This window comes from Nerophis ophidion, linkage group LG11 (genome assembly GCF_033978795.1).
Source record: "Nerophis ophidion isolate RoL-2023_Sa linkage group LG11, RoL_Noph_v1.0, whole genome shotgun sequence".
NCBI classification, from domain to species: Eukaryota; Metazoa; Chordata; class Actinopteri; order Syngnathiformes; family Syngnathidae; genus Nerophis; species Nerophis ophidion.
Window position 1 is genome coordinate 20,327,063 of NC_084621.1, and position 27,413 is coordinate 20,354,475.

The window sequence follows — 27,413 nt, forward strand, 5'->3', positions numbered from 1 at the left end:
AGAGAATCGAACCTAGGACCTTCTAGCTGTGAGATCGCAGCCGCTAACCACTGCTCCATCATGCTAGGAAGCATCAAGTAAAAATAAACTACAACAACAACACACAAAGAAGTGATCTCAACAAGCAAATGTTGATAAGTCCTGGGGGAAATTGTCCTAAATTCCAGTGTGAAAGTTTGTCCGCTTCTGAAGTGCTTATTCAGCAAACTTTACCTTCCTTCCTGAGTTCCAATCCACACAGTTCCTGGAGAGTCTCCTGACAAAACACAAACAGGAACGTGTCAGAAGGCCTGACGGTGCTAATCAGTTCTACCAGTCAAATAGTCCAAATGCCAAATTCCAAGCCCAGCTTGGAATTAATGCCCTAACCCGGCCGGCTCTATAGCGCCGCCCTAGCGGCTCCCTGAACCTCTTTTAGGGATATGTCAAAATGGAAAAAGATGAAGAAAAAACATATTTTTTGCCTCAATATATTTTCTCTAGGAGGACAAACATGACACAAACCTTCCTAATTGTTAGAAATTCCACTGTTTTTATTAAACATGTTTCACTGATGAGAGTATTCGGCAAGCACCGTTTTGTCCTACTCATTGAACTCATCGTAGTTCAATGAGTAGGGGGACGGCGTGGCGAAGTTGGTAGAGTGGCTGTGCCAGTAATCTGAGGGTTATTGGTTCAATCCCCACCTTCTACCATCCTAGTCACGTCCGTTGTGTCCTAAGGCAAGACACTTCACCCTTGCTCCTGATGGGTCCTGGTGAGCGCCTTGCATGGCAGCTCCCGCCATCAGTGTGTGAATGTTTGTGAGAATGGGCAAATGTGGAAATACTGTCAAAGCGCTTTGGACTCCTTAAAAAAGGGGTAGAAAAGCGCTATACAAGTACAACCCATTACCATTTACCATGTACAACTTTCTCCGATGCTGCCACAGAAAGATGTGTTTTATGCCACTCCTCTGTCTTATTTTGTCCACCAAACGTTTCATACTGTGCGTGAATGCACAAAGGTGAGCTTTGTTGATTTTTTTGATTTGCTGGAGTGTTTATCAGGCATACAGTTTTATGGTAATCAATGACTGCAGGCTAATCGATGCTAAAAGGCTATATAGGCTAGCTGGATGTAAAATGATGCATCATTATGCCTCGTTTCTAGGTATATTTTAGCAAATTTATTTCCTTTACTTACAGTATGTACTCTGTGTATTTAATTTATATTTGCATGTCGCATGACACATTATCTGTATGTAATATTGGCTGGATTTCTGATAGTTGTTTGTGTGCCATGTAATTAATTTTGTTTATTTTAGCACAACATAATTTTCGATGCCACCCAAACGCCTCCCTAGGGAGGTGTTTCGGGCATGTCCAACCGGTAGGAGGCCACGGGGAAGACCTAGGACACGTTGGGAAGACTATGTCTCCCAGCTGGCCTGGAAACGCCTCGGGATCCCCCGGGAAGAGCTGGACAATGTGGCTGGGGAGAGGAAAGTCTGGGCTTCCCTGCTTAGGCTGCAGCCCCCGCGACCCGACCTCAAATAAGCGGAAGAAGATGGCTGGATGGATAATTTTCGTTAGCTATGAGTCCTTTCTTATGTAGTATTGTTCTTTTTCGAATTAGCCTGACCTGAGCCTAAGGTTTATGTGTGAAATGAATAATAATCCTTGTGATGAACATATACTTTCATATCATTTGACAAACTTGTAAACTGTAAGTAAGTTAAATATAATTATTGAATATGATTGAAATCAAGTGTAAGATTACTAATTCAAGGTTAATATTTGAGTGGGCCCGGGCCCCTCGGTTGTGGCAAAGTTGGCCCCAATGTCAAAAAGGTTAAGAACCCCTGGTTTAAGAGTATTATGTAGACAAAAGTTCTGAGTCAATGCCAGTAAACTGTGTTTTTTTTCATTAGTGTCACCTAGAGACAAGAACATGTTGACTAACCATCTAAAACATGGGTGTCAAACTCTGGCCCGCGGGCCAAATTTGGCTCGCTGTGTAATTTCCTTTGGCCCTTGAGGCAATATCAAATTAACATTAGAGCTGGCCCGCCGCTGTAACACCACATTCACAGCTAATGCTCATACTCGTCAACCCTCCCAATTTTCCCGGGAGACTCCCGAAGTTCAGTGACCCTCCCGAATTTCTCCCGATTTCCTCCCGGACAATAATATTGGGGGCGGACCGTAAAAGCACTGCTTTTGGCGTTCTCTACATGTCGCCACGTCCGCGTTTCTTCCATAAAAACAGCCTGCCAGCCCACTCACATAATATATGCGGCTCATACACACACACAAGTGTATGCAAGGCCTACTTGGTCAACAGCCATACAGGTCACACTGAGGGTGGCCGTATAAACAAGCTTAACAATGTTACAAATATGCGCCACACTGTGAACCCACACCAAACAAGAACGACAAACACATTTCGGGAGAACATCCGCACCGTAACACAACATAAACACAACCGGACAAATACCCAGAACCCCTTGCATCACTTACTCTTCCTAGACGCTACAATATACAACCCCGCTACCACCAAACCCCGCCCCAACTCAAACCCGCCGCCGAAAAAAGGCATTAAATTTGTGTTTTTATTTAATTTGATATGCCATTGATATTTTTTAATTATTATTATTTGAAACTGGATTTTGTATGTCACTATAAAGTTATATAAGCCTTGCTTGGTCAATATTCAATGCAGAACTTGTTTGGGTCCCTATTAAAGGGTTAATTTGTTCAACCTTGGCCCGCGGCTTTGTTCAGTTTTAAATTTTGGCCCGCTCTGTATTTGAGTTTGACACCACTGATCTAAAAGTACCACATATTCCTACACTTGTTTTTTCCCACGCAGTTTTATGCATCTGTATGTATTAAATATGGAAAAAAATAATCGCAAGTCGAATCACAATTTTGGAGGCAAAATTTGTTTTTTTTCTTATAATGTTGCAGCCCTAGTGGGGGAGTGACGGCACTGACCTACGGGGGGCACGGCACACATGCAGAGGGCAGGAGCCGTGGGGGGGAGGCTGAACTGGTCCAGGACTGTGTTGGATCGGGTGGGGTCTATCACTGTGACGTCGCTGTTGGAGGCGGGGCCAGACACCACCCACACAGAACACTGACGGAGAAGAGTGGGGAAAGGGAGTGTGTACGTGAAGGGATTGACGCTGGCATGAACACGCATGACAAACTTACTGTGGCCTCTCCTGAAATCTCCGGCGGCACGGCAAGTGCACAGTTGATCTGAAAACACAGCAGCATTCAACGTTTGACATCGTTCACAGTGCGAGCACGGACGTGCGTCACCTTTGCACTGGAGTCTCTTTGGTCCAGGAGTCTAAGCTGAGTTAAGACCGGCACTTCTTTGGGCTCTGGCACACATTCCTCAGATTCCTGCAACCAGAAATGTACAAAAGCCAAAAGCAGTGAAGTTGTCACGTTGTGTAAAAGGTAAATAAAAAGAGAATCCAATGATTTTCAAATCCTTTTCAACTTATATTCAATTGAATAGACTGCAAAGACAATATATTTGATGTTCACACTGAGAAACTTATTTTTTTTTGCAAATAATCCTTAACTTAGAATTTAATGGCAGCAACACATTGCAAAAAAGTTGTCACAAGGGCATTTTTACCACTGTGTTACATGGCCTTTACTTTTAACAACACTCAGTAAACGTTTAAGGAACTGAGGAGACACATTTTTGAAGCTTTTCAGGTGGAATTATTTCCTATTCTTGCTTGATGTACAGCTTAAAGCCCTACTGAAACCCACTACTACCGACCAGGCATTCTGATAGTTTATATATTAATGAGGAAATCTTGACATTGCAACACATGCCAAAACAGCCGGTTTAGTTTACTAAATTGCAATTTTAAAAGTCTCGCGAAGTGTCCTGTTGAAAATGTCGCGGAATGATGACACTTATGTTGACGCGTGCTTGTGACGTTATTGGTTGGAGCGGACATTTTATCCCAGCACCACTCACGGCTAAAAGTCGTCCGATTTAATCGCATAATTACACAGTATTCTGGACATTTGTGTTGCTGAATCATTTGCAATTTGTTCAATTAATAATGGAGACTACAAAGAAGAATGCATTTGGTGGAAAGCGGTGTATTTCGGCCGGCTGTAGCAACACAAACACAGCCAGTGTTTCTTTGTTTGTTGTGAAGCTTTAATATGGAACAGAGCGGTCAAGCGAACATGGTTCTCTACCACATGTCAACCGGCAGGTTTCGGTGAAAAAATTGTGATAATAAGTTGGCTCTTACCGTAAACATGAGCGGAGCTTGTGTCATTCTTCCTGCAGCTGTCAAAGAGGCAGCTGCGACTTTCTTGGCTCCTCCGTGGCTTCCCTCAGAGACACTGGCGGTCACCACACCCCTCTGACTTTCAGGTATGACTTTATAATCTCACTAAAACACTAGTAACACAATAATCAGATAAGAGATTTTCCAGAATTATCCAAGTAAATGTGTCTAACAACATCTGAATCACTCCTGCCCTCGTCTTTTTTTTTTCTTCTAGTCCTTCACTCTCATTATCCTCATCCACGAATCTTTCATCCTCGCTCCAATTAATGGGGAAATTGTCACTTTCTTGGTCAGAATCGCTCGCGCTGCTGGTGTCTATGATTGTAAACAATGTGAGGATGTGAGGAGCCCTCACACCCGTGACATCACGCGCAAATTGTCTGCTACTTCCGGTACAGGCAAGGCTTTTTTATTAGCGATCAAAAGTTGTGAACTTTATCGTGGCTGTTCTCTACTAAATCCTTTCAGCAAAAATATGGCAATATCGCGAAATAATCAAGTATGACACATAGAATGGACCTGCTATCCCCGTTTGAATAAGAACATCTCATTTCAGTAGGCCTTTAAGTTGTTCAACATCACGGGGTCTCCATTGTGGTATTTTAGGCTTCATATTGCACCACACATTTTCAATGGGGGACAGGTCTGGACTACAGACAGGCCGGTCTAGTACCCGCTGTGTTTTATTATTAAGCCACGCTGTTGTAACACATGGTTTTGCATTGTCCTGCCGAAATAAGCATGCAGTTAGCTTTTGGCCCTTATAATTAATAATTAATTAATTATAATTAAAGATTATTAATGATAAAAACGTAATAATTATTACAATTCCTTTTGAAATTGTAATAATTATTAATTATATATGATTTGTATTATTATAATTATATGCAATCACACACATATAATATATATATATATATACATATATAAATATATATATATCCATATATATACACATACATACATATACATATATATACACATATATACATATACATACATATACTGTATATATATATATATGTACATATATATACATATATACATATATATACATATACATACATATATAAACATATATACATATATATACACACATATATATAGACACACATATATATATACACATACATATATATATATACATATATATACATATATACACATATATATATACACACATATATATATACACATGTATATATACATACATATATATATATATATACATACATATATATATATATATATATATATATATATATACACATACATATATATATATATATATATATATATATATATATATATATATGCATACATACATATATACATACATATATATACATATACATAAATATATATATATATATATACATATACACACACATATATATATATATATATATATATATATATATATATATATATATATATATATATATATATATATATATATATATATATATATATATATATATATAATATAGCCCGATTTTTTTAAGCTTAATGCGCCCCCGCCCAGTGAAAATGTTTGGACACCCCTGCCTTAATGTCATAACTTGGTACTAGATGCATACTAACTGTTAGCACGTTATCATTACTATGCTTGCATGCTAACACTGCACAGTCAACCAAGTCCAGATCTGTGTGTGTTAGACATAATAAAGCGGATCCTGGTTGGTAATACCTGCATGTTGGCGAGCGGCACGCTCCAGCCGTGCAGCTGGAATTTTCCTAGCCTTCCCCATAAGTGGGAGCGGATTTCTTTGTAGACTTCCCTCCTCCTGGCACGAGGCGACAGAGCAGCAGGAGCAGACGATCTGGAGAGAAAGCGAGAAAATGCAGGAGATGCGTCGTTGGAGACGACTGCAACGTATACCGCCTGAAAGCTTTCATACGATGCAGTGTAAATAAATCAGGGGTTTTTAACCTTTTTGGCCCACATTTCCATAACAGAGGGGCCCACTCAAATAATAAGACTGAATTTCTAACTTTACTCTTGATTTAATACTATTATTATTTATGACTGTCCAAAAAACATTATTAAGCCTTAGGTCAGGCTGATTAGAAAAATAAATACTAATCAAATATAGTGCAAAAGAAGGGATTAACAAAAGCTGATTTAGAATAAATATACATTTAATTACACTGTGTGATAATCTAAACAATTTAAACATTTAAACTAAATTAATAATATACAATAATAATAAAGTTCCGTATTTTCTGGACCATAGACCGCACGTGTATACAGTATAAGCCCCTCCAAATAAGCTTTGGAAGACTTTTTTTTAATTTATTTAAGTTCATATTTGAAAATATGGATCTATTTAAAATCGGGGGTAAATTAGAATCGCAATTCAGATGTGAATCCATTTTTTGGAGTGTTAGAATAATAATTTCTAAGTTATCACAAAAGCTTTGTGTTGAAATGAGTTCCCAGCAAGAAGACACAAACTGTCTTTGAACCTACAAGGAAGAAGGCTCGTAAAACTCCACTGTATAGGGGGGGAAGCATGTTTTGTAATCAAGAACTACAAAGCGGAGAGAAGGCATGATCTGGCCAAGTTCCAGACGACCTCTGTTTGAAATCTTTTACGATCTCTTTTTTGAACAGTTCTACTTAACTCTTTTTGAACTCTTTTACGAACTGTTTTACAACCTTTTCTGTGAGCTGTTTACGACCACATCCCTTTGGAAGCAGCTGTTGACATGTGGTCAGGGAAGTTAAAGTTAAAGTACCAATGATTGTCACACACACACTAGGTGTGGTGAAATTTGTCCTCTGCATTTGACCCGTCCCCTTGATCACCCCCTGGGAGGTGAGGGGAGCAGTGGGCAGCAGCGGTGCCGCGCCCGGGAATCATTTATGGTGATTCAACCCCCAATTCCAACCCTTGATGCTGAGTGCCAAGCAGGGAGGCAGTGGGTCCCATTTTTACAGTCTTTGGTATGACTCGGCCGGGGTTTGAACTCACAACCTACCAATCTCAGGGCGGACAGTCTAACCACTAGGCCACTGAGTAGGGAAAGTCCAAATAAAGGAAGCGACGTGTAATCTTTCGCCAGAACGTGCTGGAGACTGTACAAGAGCACAGACCAGACCTTTCTCCTCAAATTGAGTCCAAATTTAATTCTGTCTCTGTTTGATTCTTTGCTTCTTGTCCTGTTTAATAGATGTCATCAGTGTTTGAACCTGACATTGAGCACCCTTTTTAAATAAATAATAGAGACCTATATATATATAAATATTTTTAAACAGAATACAATTCTAAATCTGTGTGAAAAAAATTACCGTAGTTTCCGGACTTTAGAGCGCACCGGTATATAAGCCGCACCCACCTGTATATAAGCCGCTCCAAATAATTTTTAGAAGACAATTTTTTTAATTTAAATTGATATTTGAAAATTATGGATCTATTTAAAATTGGGGTTAATAAAAATCGCAATACGGATGTGAATTATTTTTTTGAGCACCCCTTTTAAATAAATAATAGAGATCAATGTATACATATTTTTTTTATTTTTGAACGGAATACATTTCTAAATCCGTGAGGAAAAAAAATACCATAGTTTCCGGACTATAGAGCGCACCAATATAAAAGCCGCACCCACCTGCATACAAGCCGCTCCGAATAAGTTTTAAAATAAAACTTTTTTTAATTTAAATTGATATTTGAAAATTATGGATCTATTTAAAATCGGGGTAAACAAGAATGGCAATTCGGATGTGAATACATGTTTTGAGCACCCCTTTTAAATAAATAATAGAGATATATATATATATATATATATATACATACACAGTATATATATCTCCATATATATATATATATATATATATATATATATATATATATATATATATATATATATATATATATATATATATATATATATATTATTTATTTGAAAATAGAATACAATTCTAAATCTGTGAGAAAAAAATGACTGTAGTTTCCGGTATATAAGCCGCACCCACCTGTATGTAAGTCGCTGCGAATAAGATTTAGAAGACAATTTTTGTATTTTTATTTAAATTGATATTTGAATATTATGGATCTATTTAAAATCGGGGTAAATAAGAATGGCAATTCGGATTTGAATCCATTTTTGAGCACCCCTTTTTAAATAAATAATAAAGATCTATACGTATATTTTTTAAGACAGAATACAATTCTAAATCTGTGAGAAAAAAATGGCCGTAGTTTCCGGACTATAGAGCGCACCCACTAAGTTGCTTTGTCATATGTTAGCAGCACCGGACTATAAGCCGCATATAGATACATTGTGAAATTAGCTATTTACACAGAAATAATTGATTAAATGGTTTCTGTAACACGGCAGTAAAAGGGCTGACTGAACAAAACAGAAGTCATCGTCGTGGACCCACTATCTGCGGAAGCCAGCTCTCCAATCAGCTAAACAGACTCAACAACTCTGCGGTGACGATTTTGGTGAATCTACAAAACTAAAACGATACAAAAAGAATACCATTGTAAGTCAAAAATAAGAAACAATCAGCATGTACTAAGCCAGATGATTGAAAAGTCAAAAGAATATCAGTTTGACTTTGACAAAATAGACCACAAGTCCCTTCTGGCTGCCTTGGAAAAGCAAAATATCGATCAGAAGTATATAAAAATCATCAAAGTGATATACAAAAACTCATTGAAATGATACGGACTCTGACTCGATAGAATCCTGAGAGGAGTCAGACAGCGAGATCCTGTATCACCCAAACTATTCACTGCAGCTCCGGAGGAAGCATTCCAGAGTATCAACTGGAGCGACAAAGGACTCCGAGTTGACGGGGCATAACAATCTGAGAGTCGCAGGTGATATGCTTATCCTGAGCCACACCGCTTAGTAACCACAGGAAGTGATTCATGCGAGCAGCAAGGCAGGCCTCAACATGAACATAAAGGAAACTCAAGTCCACCATGAGCAACAACAATCCAAACTCCAGAGTGACTTCACGAGGGAAAGAACTAGAAAGACTAGATCGCTACATAAATCTAGGGAAGAAGATCACCTTCAACATTGAGGAAAGTAAGAGAAGCTTATACATCCGGCTGTATAATCACTCGCCATACAGCAATAGATGATATCTGTCTATTACCTGACACCTGTCACATATAAAGCTGTCAAATATACTGTAATATTGTACATGGTAATTGTTATATATTGTATATATGATATAATAGACATAGTATATTATTATATATCTATATATTCAAAATATACCGTATTTTTGGGACTATAAATTGCAGTTTTTTTCATAGTTTGGCCGGGGGTGCGACATATACTCCAGAGCGACTTATTGTGTGAAATTATTAACACATTACCGTAAAATATCAAATAATAATATTTATCTCATTCGCGGAAGAGACGAATAAAATGTCAGCAATCGTCACATAAACGTCAACCAATAAGAATGCGTCCGGGGAGGGTCATGGCAGAAGTGCATTGTGGGTCATGGAATGCTAACTGCTATATGCTATTGCCGTAGTTATTAAAATGGACAATTTCATCGTTGGCGGTAACTTATAAAAACTGAGAAGGTCTGAATAAAAATAGCACCGAAAAGGAAATCATGTACTGCAGATTACAAGCTGGACGTAGTGAAATATGCAGCAGAAAACGACAAGAGGAAGCGGCGCATACCTTTGGAGTTGGCAGAGTTGTTTAGAAGAGACATCAAGGAAGATTATTTCATGGGATTTATCGATTAGAAGTGACAGATTGTTTGGTAAACGTATAGCATGTTCTATATGTTATAGTTATTTGAATGACTCACCTTCCCAGTTGGTTATTTATGCGTCATATAACGTAGACTTATTCAGCCTGTTGTTCACTATTCTTTATTTATTTTAAATTGCCTTTCAAATGTCTATTATTGGTGTTGGGTTTTATCAAATAAATTTCCCCCACAAATGCGATTTATACTCCGGTGCGGCATATATATATTTTTTTTCTTCTTTATTATGCATTTTCGGTTGGTGCAACTTATACTCCAGTGCGACATATATATATATATATGTTTTCTCTTCTTTATTATGCATTTTTGGCTGGTGCGACGTATACTCCGCAGCGATTTATAATCCGAAAAATACGGTACTTTACATAAATTATGTAAAAATTACGTACATGTTATATTTTACATCGCTATAGTTTGTCTGTATATACCTGCATTGTCCTTTCCATCCTTACACTTTCCATGATTGTAACTGAGCTACTGTGTGGAACAATTTCCCTTGTGGATCATTAAAGTTTGTCTAAGTCCAAGTCTAAGAATCCAGATGGGTTGGGTGAAGTTGGGTTTACTCGGCTACATCTTCCAAAACTCTACTCTACTGTAGAAGAACAATTGAAGTGTAAATGAAACATAGCTTCACTACTGACTGATCTATTGCTAACGAACGATTCCCATGCGTCATCTATGTTGCTGCTTCTTGATCTTAGTGCTGCTTTTGATACCGTCCATCATATTTTATTCGAGCGTATAAAAACACGTATTGGTATGTCAGACTTAGCCTTGTCTTGGTTGAACTCTTATCTTACTGACAGGATGCAGTGCGTCTCCCATAATGTGACATCGGACTATGTTAAGGTGACGTGTGGAGTTCCCCAAGGTTCGGTCCTTGGCCCTGCACTCTTTAGTATTTACATGCTGCCGCTAGGTGACCTCATACGCAAATACGGTGTTAGCTTTCACTGTTATGCTGATGACAGCCAACTCTACATGCCCCTAAAGCTGACCAACACGCCGGATTGTAGTCAGCTGGAGGTGTGTCTTCATGAAATTAAACAATGGAAGTCTGCTAACTTTTTGCAATTCAACGCCAAGAAAAGGGAAATGCTGATTATCGGTCCTGCTAGACAAACACATCTATTTAATAATACCACCTTAACATTTGAGAACCAAACAATTAAACAAGGCGACTCGGTAAAGAATCTGGGTATTATCTTCCACCCAACTCTCTCCTTTGAGCCACACATAAAGAGTGTTACTAAAACGGCCTTCTTTCATCTCCGTAATATCGCTAAAATGCGTTCCATTTTGTCCACTAGCGACGCTGAGATCATTATTCATGCCTTCGTTACCTCTTGTCTCGATTACTGTAGCCTATTATTTTGGGGTCTCCCTGTCTAGCATTAAACGATTACAGTTGGTACAAAATGCGGCTGCTAGACTTTTGACAAAAATGTTTGACCATATTACGCCCATACTGTATATACCTTTATATACATAAATACATACATATATATATATATATATACATATATACACATATATATATATACATACATATATTTATACATATATACAGTAAATACATATATATATACATATATATACATAAACATATACAGTATATATACATATATACACATAGATATATATACATATATACAAATACATATATACATATATATACGTATATACATATATACGTATATAATCCAATCAAGACATATATTCATATATATATATATATACATATACATACATACATATATATATATATATACACACATATACATACATACATATATTATATATATATACATATACATACATATATATATATATACACATACATATACATACATACATATACATACATATATACATACATACATATATTTTATATATATATATATATATATATATATATATATATATATATATATATATATACACACATATACATACATACATATATTTTATATATATATATATATATATACACACAGTATATATATGTGTACTGGCTCACCTGCACTGTCTTCCTTTGCACTTAAGATGTGATTTTAAGGTTTTACTACTTAAGTATAAAATGCTTCACGGTCTAACTCCAGCCTACCTTTCCGATTGTATTGTACCATATGTCCAGGCAAGAAATCTGCGTTCAAAGAACTCCGGCTTATTAGTGATTCCTAGAGCCCAAAAAAGACTGCGTTTTTTCTATTTGGGTTCCAGTACTATGGAATGCCCTCCCGGTAACAGTTAGAGATGCTACCTCAGTAGAACCATTTAAGTCCCATCTTTAAACTCATTTGTATACTCTAGCCTTTCAATAGACCTCCTTTTTAGACCAGTTGATCTGCCGTTTTCTTTTCTTTTCTCCTCTGCCCCCCTCTCTCCCTTGTGGGGACACAGATCCGGTGGCCATGGATGAAGTGCTGGCTGTCCAGAGTCGGGACCCGAGGTGAACCGCTCGCCTGTGCATCGGTTGGGGAAATCTCTGCGCTGCTGACCTGTCTCCGCTCGGAATGGTCTTCTGCTGGCCCCACTGTGGACTGGACTCTCACTATTATGTTAGCTCCACTATGGACTGGACTCTCACTATTATGTTAGATCCACTATTGACTGGACTCTCACACTATTATGTTAGATCCACTATGGACTGGACTCTCACTATTATGCTAGATCCACTATAAACTGGACTCTCACTATTATGTTAAATCCACTATGGACTGGACTCTCACACTATTATGTTAGATCCACTACGGACTGGACTCTCCAACACTATTATGTTAGATCTACTATGGGGACTGGACTCTCACTATTATGTTAGATCCACTATAAACTGGACTCTCGCTATTATGTTAGATTCACTATGGACTGAACTCGCACATTATTATGTTGGATCCACTATGGACTGAACTTTCACAATATTATGCTTGACCCACTCAACGTCCATTGCTTTCGGTCTCCCCTCGAGGGGGGGTTGCCCACATATGCGGTCCTCTCCAAGGATTCTCATAGCCATTTACATCGACATTCCACTGGGGTGAGTTTTTCCTTGCCCATGTGTGGGCTCTGTACCGCGGATGTCGTTGTGGCTTGTGCAGCCCTTTTGATACACTTGTGATTTAGGACTATATAAATAAACATTGATTGATTGATAATTTAGGCATATTTTTTGGCGCTTAAGAAACTTCTCTATGACTTTAGCTCCAGGCTTCTTCTGTTTGCTATTGTCATTACTGCCACAAGTGGTGGAAAAGTGTATAACAACTGAGTACCGCTACAATAACAGATTTTTTTTGTTAGCTCTCTAGGGGGCCCAACAATGGTTAAGAAACACTGTAAAAAATATATACAGATGATATACAAGAATAAAGAACGCTTGCATACTCTGCCTGAGTTTGACCGACTTCCTGTCGTTGAAGCGCCAGGGGGCGAGTCAGCGGCGGTATAGTTGGAGGAAGTAGCATCAACGGCTGTTTCGTCAGGCCAAAAAAGCGGTTGAACCTTTCAAAGAAAAACAAATTGTGACTTTTTGTGGCACCAAGTCAACGTGCTGGCGTGAAGCAAACATTCAACATAATCAACCATTCCTTGAACATACTTACTTCCCCCAAAGGCTGGACCTTCTCTCCTCAGAGAGCCTTCCTTCCTTGCTTGCTCTACAGCGGACAGGAAAAGAATGGACGGTGAAGAACAGAATGGATTTTCAAAACAAAAAGTAGTCGTCCACTCTTGGACCTTAGCGTCTGGCTCTGTCTGACGGCCTCCTGCAGCTCAAACAGCCGCTGTTTGTACTGGTTCTTCTCCATCACCACGCGGGCCATTTCGGAGCGGGAAAAGTGTCGCGTGGACGCGCTTAATGAGGCCTAAGGAGAAAGTCCCATGTTCAGCGGGGTGCAAGAATATACACACCTTTATACACCACGCAATGAGGTACAATACAAAAGCTGTATTTAATCATTTCATAATAATAATAATATATGTGCAATGCATTTTACTCAGAGCTTGGACACCATGCTAAAATTCCACCACTAAGGGTGCATGATCAATGTCGATCTCAAAAGCCAATCCCCTGTAGCTGATTATTTGTAGGAATGTACCCTCGCACAGTGTCGTCCCGTGCTCTTTTATTTGGACATTTTCTGATTACATTACACAGCTGTTTCTAAGGGGAGGGGGGGTCACAAACATCTGTTGCACTCGGTCATAAACAGTTCAAAGAAAAGGTGCCCAGGTCTGCTCCCTCTCCGCTTCGTAGACCTCTGGTCAGGACAAAGTCTTCCTGTGGCTGACAATACATCAAAGAAACCAACAACTCCATGTCGCGTCCCATCGCACACAGTGGAGTTTTACAAGCCTTTTACTTAGAGATGTCCGATAATATCGGACTGCCGATATAATCGGCCGATAAATGCTTTAAAATGTAATATCGGAAGTTATCGGTATCGGTTTCAAAAAGTAATATTTATGACTTTTTAAAACGCCGCTGTGTATGGGAATATGTCGAACAGACAACCGTAATTTGTCAAGTGTGGGGCAAAAGCGTTGCTATAAAAAGTAGCATTACTGCTAATATGTAGCATCATTTGAAAAGTCACTCGCTAGAGAATGAAGAGAATTTCATAACATTCGTAGTAACCTACCACATAGTGAAGGACGAATACTATTCGATTTCCTATTATGCAGCTCATTTTTATTTGACACTTAAAATGTCTCTGACAATCTTGCACATTATGTTTTGGAAATGACTTGAATGTTTGTGCCATTGCTTAATAAATTTAATAAATACACTTTTGGTCAATCGACTTAGTTGTGACGTGCCTCTCTGCATGAAAGTTAAAAGTAGCATATATGAATGCAGTATGAAGAAGAATGTTTTAATGTAGACACATAGAATCATCATACAGTTGTGATTATATGCACCAAATTCAAGGCCAAGGCAAAATATTGTAATATACATCGCGATATGGCCTAAAAATATCGAGATATTAAAAAAAGGCCATATCGCCCAGCCCTAATTGGACCTGATTACAATGAAGAGCACAGTACTGCAGTATATACAAGTTTGAATCAGAAAAACAAGAATCTGGACTCACATCAGGCTCCGACGACTGAAAAGCCTCCAAATTCTCTCGAAGTCTAAAAAAAACAAAAATATATAAAATTGTCAGTAAACCTAAGTGTACCGTCGTCAATGGAAGTTAGGGTCATTGTTTTCTCAGAACATTCCATCGATCACAACTGGACGGATCGGTTTGTCTTAGAAGACGTTTTGCCTCTCGTCAGGTCGTGCTCATAGTCTTATATTGGTCAGATCTAGTCTTGGACCTGGATTGGTCCGATTTGGCCAATCTAAGTCTAAGACCAGCTTTGGCCTATCTTAGATCTATTCTTAGACTTAGATTGGTCAGCTCTAGATCAAACTAAGTCTAAGATGAGATTTGACCAATGCAAAATCGAGATCAGATCTAGACCAAACTGGACTGTTCAGTTTGACCTTTTGCCTCTCATCCAAGTAAGCTCCATCCTATCATACTCTAGACTAAACTAAGTCTACGAGTCTTGTCTTGGACTTAGATTGTCAGGTCTAGATCAAACAAGACTGTTGAGTTTGCCTCATCAAAGTTAGCTTCATCTGTTCATATTCATACTTAGATTGGTGAGATTCAGTTTTAGACTAAGATTGGTCAAATCTAAACTAATCTAAGTGTATACCGAGATTTGCCTAATGTACGATCTAGTCTTTGATCGGTCAGAACAACACCAAACTGGACAGTTCAGTTTTTGTCTCTCATCCAATTAGGCTCATAGACTTAGATTGACAGGATCTAGTCTTAGATTTGGATTGGTCCGATTTAGTCTTAAACTTAGATTGGTCAGGTATAGACCAATCTAAGCCTAAAACAAGATTTTGACCAATACAAGATCTAGTCTTGGGCTTATATTGGTTGGCTCTAGACCTATATACGTCTAAAACATGATCTGACCAATACAATACAAGATCTACACTTAGAATTGGTCGGATCTAGACCAATCCAAGTCCAAGACAGATTTCACCAACCTACGATCTAGACTTAGACTTAGATTGGAACAATCTCGACTACTCTGGACATTTCAGTTTGTCGTGAAAGACATTCCGCCACTCAAGTAGGCTGTATCTGTTCATGCTCATAGACCTGTATAGGTCAGGACTAGTCTTGGATGGGCTAGAGGTAGACCTAGACCAAATGTAGTCTTACACTTGCATCGGTCACATCTAGACTAAACTCGACTGTTCAGTTTGTTTTAGAAGACGGTTTGCCTCGCATCCAAGTAGGCTACATAAGTTCATGTTCATAGACCTGTATAGGTCTGATCTAGTCTTAGATTGGGCTAGTTGTAAACCTAATCCAAGCTAAATCTAAAACGAGATCTGATCGCTCAGATCCAGACTATACTGGACTGTTGGGCTAGATGTAGACTTAGCCCAATCTAAGTCTAAAAGTAGATCTGGCCAATGAAAATCTATAAACATGAACTAAAGTCTACTTGGATGTGAGGTAAAACGTCATTTAAGACATACTGAACAGTCCAGCTTGGTCTAGACCTGACAATTTAAGACTAAGACTAGATCCGACCAATGTAAAATGTAGTGTTAGACTTACATCGGTCAGATCTTGACTATACTGCGCTGTTCTGTTTGTCTTAGAAGACGATTTGCCTCTCATCCAAGTAGGCTACATCAATTCAGGCTCATAGACCTGGTCAGATCTAATCTTAGACTTAGATTGGTCAGCTCTAGACCAATCTGAGTCTAAAACTAAATATAGGACTGGTTGGAACTAGACCAGTCTGTGTCTAAAACTATAGGTGACCAATGAAAGTCTATGAACATGAACTAAACCCTACTCGGATGAGAGGCAAAACGTCATTTAAGACAAACTGAACAGTCCAGTTTGGTCCAGACCTGACAATCTAAGTCTAAGACTAGATCTGATCAATCTAAAATGTAGTCTTAAGACTTAGATCGGTCAGATGTTGACTATACTGGACTGTTCAGTTTGTCTTAGAAGACGGTTCGCCTCTCATCCAAGTAGGCTACATCAATTCATGCTCATAGACCTGGTGATATCCAATCTTATGCTTAGATTGGTCAAATCTATACCAATCTGAGTCTAAGACTACATATTAGACTGGTCAGATCTAGACCCATCTGAGGCTAAGACTACATACTAGACTGGTCAGATTTAGACCAATCTGAGTCTAAAACTAGATCTGACCAATGAGTCTATGAATGTGAACTAAAGCCTACTTGGACGAGAGGCGAAACGTGGTTTAAGACAAACTGAACAGTCCAGTTTGGTCTAGACCTGAAAATCTAAGTCTAAGACTAGATCTGAACAATCTAAAATGTAGTCTTTGACATAGATCGGTCAGATGTTGACTATAGTGGACTGTTCAGTTTGTCTTAGTAGACGGTTCGCCTCTCATCCAAGTAGGCTACATCAATTCAGGCTCGTAGACCTGGTCAGATCTAATCTTAGACTTATATTGGTCAGATCTAGACCAATCTGAGTCTAAAACTAAATATAGGACTGGTTGGAACTAGACCAGTCTGTGTCTAAAACTAGATGTGACCAATGAAAGTCTATGAACATGAACTAAACCCTACTCGGATGAGAGGCGAAACGTCATTTAAGACAAACTGAACAGTCCAGTTTGGTCCAGACCTGACAATCTAAGTCTAAGACTAGACCTGATCAATCTAAAATGTAGTCTTAAGACTTAGATCGGTCAGATGTTGACTATAGTGGACTGTTCAGTTTGTCTTAGAAGACGGTTCGCCTCTCATCCAAGTAGGCTACATCAATTCCTGCTCATAGACCTGGTGATATCTAATCTGAGGCTTAGATTGGTCAAATCTATACCAATCTGAGTCTAAGACTACATATTAGACTGGTCAGATCTAGACCCATCTGAGGCTAAGACTACATACTAGACTGGTCAGATTTAGACCAATCTGAGTCTAAAACTAGATGTGACCAATGAAAGTCTATGAATATGAACTAAAGCCTACTTGGACGAGAGGCGAAACGTGGTTTAAGACAAACTGAACAGTCCAGTTTGGTCTAGACCTGACATTCTAAGTCTAAGACTAGATCTGAACAATCTAAAATGTAGTCTTTGACTTGGATCGGTCAGATGTTGACTATAATGGACTGTTCAGTTTGTCTTAGAAGACGGTTCGCCTCGCATCCAAGTCGGCTACATCAATTCAGGCTCATAGACCTGGTCAGATCTAATTTTAGGCTTAGATTGGTCAAATCTACACCAATCTGAGTCTAAGACTACATATTAGACTGGTCAGATCTAGACCCATCTGAGGCTAAGACTACATACTAGACTGGTCAGATTTAGACCAATCTGAGTCTAAAACTAGATGTGACCAATGAAAGTCTATGAATATGAACTAAAGCCTACTTGGACGAGAGGCGAAACGTGGTTTAAGACAAACTGAACAGTCCAGTTTGGTCTAGACCTGACATTCTAAGTCTAAGACTAGATCTGAACAATCTAAAATGTAGTCTTTGACTTGGATCGGTCAGATGTTGACTATAATGGACTGTTCAGTTTGTCTTAGAAGACGGTTCGCCTCGCATCCAAGTCGGCTACATCAATTCAGGCTCATAGACCTGGTCAGATCTAATTTTAGGCTTAGATTGGTCAAATCTACACCAATCTGAGTCTAAGACTACATATTAGACTGGTCAGATCTAGACCCATCTGAGGCTAAGACTACATAATAGACTGGTCAGATCTAGACCAATCTGAGTCTAAAACTAGATGTGACCAATCAAAGTCTATGAATATGAGCTAAAGCCTACTTGGACGAGAGGCAAAACTGAACAGTCCAGTTTGGTCTAGACCTGACAGTCGAAGTCTAAGACTAGATCTGAACAATGTAAAATGTAGTCTTAGATTTAGATCGGTAAGATGTTGACTATAATGGACTGTTCAGTTTGTCTTAGAAGACGGTTCGCCTCTCATCAAAGTAGGCTACATCAATTCATGCTCATAGACCTGGTCAGATCTAATTTTAGGCTTAGATTGGTCAAATATACACCAATCTGAGTCTAAGACTACATATTAGACTGGTCAGATCTAGACCCATCTGAGGCTAAGACTACATAATAGACTGGTCAGATCTAGACCAATCTGAGTCTAAAACCACATCTGACCAATGAAAGTCTATGAATATGAACTAAAGCCTACTTGGACGAGAGGTGAAACTGAACAGTCCAGTTTGGTCTAGACCTGACAATCTAAGTCTAAGACTAGATCTGAACAATCTAAAATGTAGTCTTAGACTTAGATCGGTCAGATGTTGACTATAATGGACTGTTCAGTTTGTCTTAGAAGACGGTTCGCCTCTCATCCAAGTAGGCTACATCAATTCGGGCTCATAGACCTGGTCAGATCTAATCTTAGACTGAATTTGGTGTAGATCTGACCAATCTAAGCCTAATACTAAATATAGGACTGGTTGGATCCAGACATATGTGTGGCTAAAACTACATACTAGACTGGTCAGATCCAGACCCATCTGAGTCCAAATCTGCATGTTACCAATGAAAGTCGATGAACATGAACTAAAGTCTACCAAATAAAAAAACTGGTAAGATCTAGACCAATCTGAGGCTAAAACTACATACTTGACTGGTCAGATCTAGACTAATCTGAGTCTAAAACTAGATGTGACCAATGAAAGTCTCTGAATATGAACTAAGTCTACTTGGATGAGAGGCAAAACATAGTTTAAGACAAACTGAACAGTCCAGTTTGGTCTAGACCTGACAATCTAACTCTATACTGGACTGTTCAGTTTGCCTTAGAAGACGGTTCGCCTCCCATCCAAGTAGGCTACATCAATTCATCCTTATAGACCAGGTCAGATCTAATCTTAGACTGGTCAAATTTACACCAATCTCAGTCTAAGACTACACACTACATTGGTCAGATCTAGACCCATCAGAAAACAAAATGAACAGTCCAGTTGCGACCGATTGAACGTCCTGAGAATAAGAGCCTCAGACAAAGTAAGATACTATGAAAGTACTCTTGGACACCTTTTCATTTCCTCCTCCCTCTCCTTCACTCGGCTCTCCAAGCGGGACGCCGTTTCCCTAAGAGAGGCCACTTCCAGTTTGAGAGCGGAGCGATCGTCGGTCAGCTCCACCACGCGGGACAGCAGAGCCTTGCGGGCGGCGTCTACCAACTCGCTGGAAAGGAGAGTGAAAGGAGAGTGAAAGTCCTTGAAAGAAGTGTGCTTCCTGTGGCGGACATCTGACTGAGTGACATGCAGGACTCACTGGGTGACTTTCAGTTCCTCGTACTGAGAAAGGATCTCCTCAAACTCTTCAGAACTGCCTGAAAGTGGGGTTAGAAAACTTGACACTGTTGCATTGATCTGCATATGCACCACAAGTCATAGGTACAAATATGGTTGAGGTCTGCCGGTACCTCTGACGCTAGCACCTTGGTCCACACTCTCCACAAAATCCTGACTCAGCTCCGACAGCTCAGAGAAAACGGAGTCGGTGTTGCGTTGCTCCCACTCCATGCTGTCTTCCTCCAGCTCCTCTTCCTCTTCTTCTTGTCCTTCCTGCTTCTCGTCACATCTTCCTTCAACTTCCACCCTCCCGCCCTTCAGCTCATCCTCCAAGCTGGTGTCAGACTCTTCCGTTTTGGGTCTTGCCGGAGTGCTGACGATGGACAAAGTGAAATGAAAAACACTTAAAGGCCTACTGAAATGAGATTTTCTTTTTCAAACGGGGATAGCAGTTCCATTCTATGTGTCATACTTACGCGATATTGCCATATTTTTGCTGAAAGGATTTAGTAGAGAACATCGACGATAAAGTTCGCAACTTTTGGTCGCTAATAAAAAAGCCATGCCTGTACCGGAAGTAGCAGACGATGTGCACGTGACGTCACTGGTTGTAGAGCTCCTCATATCCTCACATTGTTTACAATCATAGCCACCAGCAGCTAGAGCGATTCGGATGGAGAAAGCAACAATTTCCCCATTAATTTGAGCAAGGATGAAAGATTCGTGGATGAGGATAGTGAAGTGAATTGTGAAGTGAATTATACTTATATAGCGCTTTTTCTCAAGTGACTCAAAGCGCTTTACATAGTGAAACCCAATATCTAAGTTACATTCAAACCAGTGTGGGTGGCACTGGAAGGAGGTGGGTAAAGTGTCTTGCCCAAGGACACAACGGCAGTGACTAGGATGGCGGAAGCAGGAATCGAACCTGCAACCCTCAAGTTGCTGGCACGACCACTCTACCAACCGAGCTATACCGGTTGGTAGAGTGACAGTGAAGGACTAGAAGGAAAAAAAAAGACGAGGGCAGGAGCGATTCAGATGTTATTAGACACATTTCCTAGGATAATTCTGGAGAATCCCTTATTTGCTTATTGTGTTACTAATGTTTTAGTGAGATTAAATAGTCATACCTGAATGTCGGAGGGGTGTGGTGACCGCCAGTGTCTCTGAGGGAAGTTATGGAGGAGCCAAGAAAGTCGCAGCTGCCTCTTTGACAGCTGCAGGAGGAACGACACAAGCTCCGCTCATGTTTACGGTGAGAGCTGACTTATTACCACAATTTTCTCACCGAAACCTGCCGGTGGACATGTGGTAGAGAACCAAGTTCGCTTGACCGCTCTGTTCCATATTAAAGCTTCACAACAAACAAAGAAACACCGGCTGTGTTTGTGTTGCTACAGCCGGCTGAAATACACCGCTTCCCACCTACATCTTTCTTCTTTGACTTCTCCATTATTAATTGAACAAATTGCAAAAGATTCAGCAACACAGAAGTCCAGAATACTGTGTAATTATGTGATTAAAAACAAACTACTTTTAGCCGTGTTCGGTGCTGGGAGAACATGTCCGCTACGAACGGTGACGTCACGCGCAAGCGTCATCATACGCGTCATCATTCCGCGACGTTTTCAACAGGATACCTCGCGGGAAATTTAAAATTGCAATTTATTAAACTAAACCAGCCGTATTGGCATGTGTTGCAATGTTAATATTTCATCAGTGGTATATAAACTATCAGACTGCGTGGTCGGTAGTAGTGGGTTTCAGTAGGCCTTTAATAAAATATAAAAGATAATAATACAGTTTTACACCGGGGGTTCTTAATCATTTTGACCTCGGGGCCCAACTTTTGCACTACACAGGGGCACCATTCAAATTTTTACATGGAATCTTACTCTTGATTTTAACCGTACTCAATAATTATATCTAACCTACTTACAGTTTAACAAGATAATCTTTGTCAAATGATATGAAATCACAAATATTAGTATCACGGCTTAGGTCAGGCCGATTACAAAATTAAATGCAAAAAAATATATAACATATTTTGCGGACCATAGGGCGCACTGCCCTATGATCTTTTTCATATATAAGGCACACCGGATTATAGGCGCATTAAAGGCCTACTGAAACCCACTACTACCGACCAGGCAGTCTGATAGTTTATATATCAATGATGAAATATTAACATTGCAACACATGCCAATATGGCCTTTTTAGTTTACTAAATTGCAATTTTAAATTTCCCGCGAAGTGTCGAGTTGAAACGTCGCGGTATGATGACTTGTATGATGACGCGTGCGTTTGACGTCTCGGGTTGTAGCGGACATTATTTTCCAGCCCGATCTAAGCTATAAGTAGTCTGCTTTAATCGCATAATTAAACAGTATTCTGGACATCTGTGTTGCTGAATGTTTTGCAATTTGTTCAATCAATAATGGAGAAGTCAAAGTAGAAAGATGGAGGTGGGAAGCTTTTAGCCTTTAGCCACACAAACACACGGTGTTTCCTTGTTTAAAATTCCCGGAGATGAAGCTTTACTATGGATCAGAGCGGTCAAGCGAACATGGATCCCGGCAGTTTTCGGTGAGAAAATTGTGGCAATAAGTCGGCTCTTATCGGAGATCAGCGGAACTTCCATCCTGCTGCAGCTGCCGTGACTTCCCTCAGAGACTCTGGAGTCAACACACCCGTGGCCACACCCCTCTGACTTTCAGGTACTATTTAACTCACTAAAACACTAGCAACACAATAGGCAGATAAGGGATTTCCCAGAATTATCCTAGTAAATGTGTCTAAAAACATCTGAATCGCTCCCACGCAAATTGCCTTTTTATTTTTTTTTTCTAGTCCTTCACTCTAAATTTCTTCTTCCACGAATCTTTCATCCTCGCTCAAATTAATGGGGAAATTGTCGCTTTCTCGGTCCGAATAGCTCTAGCTGCGGCTAGCTATGATTGTAAACAATGTGAGGATGTGAGGAGCCCTACAACCCGTGACGTCACGCGCACATCATCTGCTACTTCCGGTAAAGGCAAGGCTTTTTTTATTAGCAGCCAAAAGTTGCGAACTTTATCGTTGTTGTTCTTTACTAAATCCTTTCAGCAAAAATATGGCAATATCACAAAATGACCAAGTATGACACATAGAATGGACCTGCTATCCCCGTTTAAATAAGAAAGTCTTATTTCAGTAGGCCTTTAAAGGAGTCATATTATTTTTATTTTTTTCTAAATATAAGACTTCCTTGTGGTCTACATAACATGTAATGGTGGTTCTTTGATCAAAATGTTGCATAGATGATATTTTACACATCATCTTCAAGCCACTTTCTGATAATCGCTCCAGACGCGCCGTTTTGTCCATCCATCCATCCATCCATCCATCCATCTTCTTCCGCTTATCTGAGGTCGGGTCGCGGGGTCAGCAGCCTAAGCAGGGAAGCCCAGACTCTCCTCTCCCCAGCCACTTGGTCAAGCTCTTCCCGGGGGATCCCGAGGCGTTCCCAGGCCAGCTGGGAGACATAGTCTTCCCAACGTGTCCTGGGTCATCCCCGTGGCCTCCTACTGGTCGGATGTGCCTGAAACATCTCCCTAGGGAGACGTTTGGGTGGCATCCTGACCCGATGCCCGAGCCACCTCATCTGGCTCCTCTCGATGTGGAGGAGGAGTGGCTTTACTTTGAGCTCCTCCAGGGAAGCGGAGCTTCTCACCATATCTCTAAAGGAGAGCCCCGCCACCCTGTGGAGGAAACTCATTTGGGCTGCTTGTACCCGTGATCTTGTCCTTTCGATCATAACCCAAAGCTCATGACCATAGGTGAGGATGGGAACGTAGATCGTCCGGTAAATTGAGAGCTTTGCCTTCCGGCTCAGCTCCTTCTTCACCACAATGGATCAATACAGCGTCCCCATTACTGAAGACGCCGCACCGATCCGCCCATCGATCTCACGATCCACTCTTTTCTCACTCGTGAACAAGACTCCAAGGTACTTGAACTCCTCCACTTGGAGCAGGGTCTCCTCTCCAACCCGGAGATGGCACTCCACCCTTTTCCGGGCAAGAACCATGGACTCGGCTTTGGAGGTGCTGATTCTCAGCACCTCCAAGAATCAGCGCCATTTTGTGGGCGTTCTTATTTACGTACAGCGTGTTCTCCCCGTCATCTTTGTTGTGGCGGTGTAGCGTGCAAGGACGGGGGTGAGAGAAGTGTCAAAAGATGGGTCTAACTGTTTTAATGACATTCAGACTTTACTTCAATCAATAACGGAGCAGCTTGGATCAGTTCCTTGGGTGAATAATGTTAACTCACTACACCGGTATGTTTTAGCGCTTTCATGTCGAGTTTACTGACAAATATAAATAAGAATTTTACACTATTTCATATCAGAAACGGCAACAGTGGAGGATGGAGATAGGGAAAAAGAAGAAGCTTATCGACTATGGCGTCCGCACGGACTACAAAAGGCGAACACCTGCAATTTTTCAAGATTCATGCAGATCCAAAATACGGATCAGCAAGTACCAGAAGGTACGAAATAATAGATATGTCTTAACTTATACACTCACCATAATAACACTCCTATGTTGAAGCACATCAAGCGGTGCGGCTTCATAGCTATACCAAAGTCGTACTAAAACATTTTCATAGGTTTTAGAGCGCCGTGTGTAATGTTCTATATTTTCAATGTAACATATAAAATGTTGGTGTTGTTTACTTGAGTCAGAGTGCTATTATAGAGCAGACTACATGGGGCGGTACGGCGTAGTGGGTAGAGCAGCCGTGCCAGAAACCTGAGGTTTGGACATCCAAATAGCTGCCATTGTGTCCTTGGGCAAGACACTTCACCCTCGTCCCCGGTGCCGCTCACGCTGGTGAATGAATGATGAATAAATGACAGGTGGTGGTCGGAAACTGGCAGCCTCGCTTCCGTCAGTCTACCCCAGGGCAGCTGTGGCTACAAATGTAGCTTACCACCACCAGGTGTTAATGAATGATGGGTTCCCATTTCTCTGTGAATGCTTTGAGTATCTAATAATAGAAAAGCGCGATAAAAAATGTAATCCATTATTATTTTTATTATTACATTTATTTCTTATGCTTGACTGCCATCTACTGGTCACACTTATCATTACACCATTTACCAAATAAAATAACTTTGAGGTGGGTAAGCTCTACTAAACGTATTCCTTGCATTAAAGCATCGGGTTATAAGGCGCACTGTCGAGTTTTGAGGGAAAAAAAGGATTTTAAGTGCGCCTTATAGTCTGGAAAATACATTACTGCAAAACAAGGTTAATTTTTGTTTTTAATAAAGAATCTTTTTTGGACACTGAATTTATGCAACTGACTTTTTTGCGTTTGAATTTTGTGAACTGAATTTCTTTGCATCAAAATGTTGCTGACATTGTGATTGAAGATTTCATGGCCTCTAAAACGTAGCGCTGCCTCTATTTAAGACCCGTGTCATGTGACTGAAACTTTGACACCTTATTGGCTGGTTCTGAGGCAGGATCAATTCCTTCAGTTTTCAATTTACCAGAAGTGGGTCTTACGTTTTAGACAACAAACATTTTTGCACTCAATTTTTTGTTATTAATTAAAACAACAAATATTAGTTCAAATAACCCAAATGAAATAATTTACTTGAAATTGGAAGTTTTGATAAACTGAAATTAATTAATCGGAAAACCGATATAAATTAATCCAAAATTTGTCAAGTCGAGTTTTTATATTCCATGAAATTGTCAGCGTAATTTCCATTCATCCATCTATTTTGTACCGCTTATTCCCTTTGGGGTCGCTGGTGCCTATCTCAGCTACAATCGGGCGGAAGGCTGGCTACACCCTGTACAAGTCGCCACCTCATCGCAGGTCAGCGTAATTTGATGTAAGAAAATTCAACTCACATAGGTAAAATGCAAAAAAATCTAGTTACATAAATTCAGTGTCCAGAAAAAGCTTTTGTAATAAAGACACAAATTGACCTACGTTGGAGCGACTTATTAAAAGTGATAAAAAAATACATTTGCATAAAATTAAACAATGTAAAGAAAATTAATTCTAACTATTTTAATAATTAATATGCTTCTTAACTAAAATGTCAATTCAATTTAAGTGTAAATGAAACACAGCTTAAATACTTTAGTCATAATTTTTTGCGCTTAAAAAACTTCTCGATGACTTTAGCTCCAGATTTCTTCTGTTTGTTGGATATTGTCATTACTGCCACCAGTGGTGGAAAAGTGTATTACAACTGAGTACCGCTGCGGCCCATACGGACCACAGCTGAGAAACACATACTTTTTGGCGGCACTGTTTCAGATGATTTACCTTGCTATATCCAAGGAGCCATGGAACTCTCTTAGTTCAGGGGTGGAGCTTATGATGTCCTTGACAAACTGATCCGAGGCCGCCTTCATGATTACATCCATTGCCTTTTCCTCCGTTGCTTCTATCACTTCCAAACATGGCGGACCAGAGTTCGAAAGTGGCCTCTGTCAAAAGCAAAAAGAAAAAGTATTTAAATTAGGAATATTAATGAATTGATTTCTACAAAAACAAATGTGTCATGTCAGTTTACCTTGTCGTGCGTGGAAGGTTCTGGGCTGGGGGGGAAGTCAGCATTTTTGTGTCGCGTGTGATCCCTAAATGTGTCAAATAGTTAAGAATCAGCTGGTGTGATATCATTCATGACCACAGCGGGAACCTTGGACTGTTGTTTAGGAATTAAACCAAAACACAACTCTCATTTTCACTTGTCATCAATGTGCTGATTTTGCGCTCCAACAAGAACACACAAGTAGAGATCGATTGATTATATTAATCTAGGAATGTCAAAGCATTCACACTGATATGATGCTACACCAGAAAGTCATCTATTATTGTGATTATTACATGTGTGAATGTTCAAACATTCACACATATAATATTCTATACCGGAAAGTAATCTATTATTGTGA

The 27,413-nt window shown here is 39.7% G+C and overlaps 1 protein-coding gene across 1 annotated transcript in view; it reads right to left on the bottom strand.

The window, feature by feature from the left end:
• Positions 1–27,413, bottom strand: part of si:dkey-17m8.1 (C-Jun-amino-terminal kinase-interacting protein 4) — a 62,319-nt gene that overhangs the window by 16,922 nt on the left and 17,984 nt on the right. The window contains exons 7-20 of the mRNA XM_061915316.1: positions 27,035–27,098; positions 26,785–26,948; positions 20,580–20,821; positions 20,429–20,486; positions 20,186–20,338; positions 15,176–15,218; positions 13,818–13,945; positions 13,685–13,738; positions 13,467–13,583; positions 6,009–6,141; positions 3,309–3,395; positions 3,198–3,245; positions 2,979–3,120; positions 214–256 (exon numbers count right to left, since the gene is read on the bottom strand). Coding sequence (XP_061771300.1) covers positions 214–256; positions 2,979–3,120; positions 3,198–3,245; positions 3,309–3,395; positions 6,009–6,141; positions 13,467–13,583; positions 13,685–13,738; positions 13,818–13,945; positions 15,176–15,218; positions 20,186–20,338; positions 20,429–20,486; positions 20,580–20,821; positions 26,785–26,948; positions 27,035–27,098 — 1,476 coding nt within the window. The remainder of the gene's footprint in view (positions 1–213; positions 257–2,978; positions 3,121–3,197; positions 3,246–3,308; positions 3,396–6,008; positions 6,142–13,466; positions 13,584–13,684; positions 13,739–13,817; positions 13,946–15,175; positions 15,219–20,185; positions 20,339–20,428; positions 20,487–20,579; positions 20,822–26,784; positions 26,949–27,034; positions 27,099–27,413) is intronic.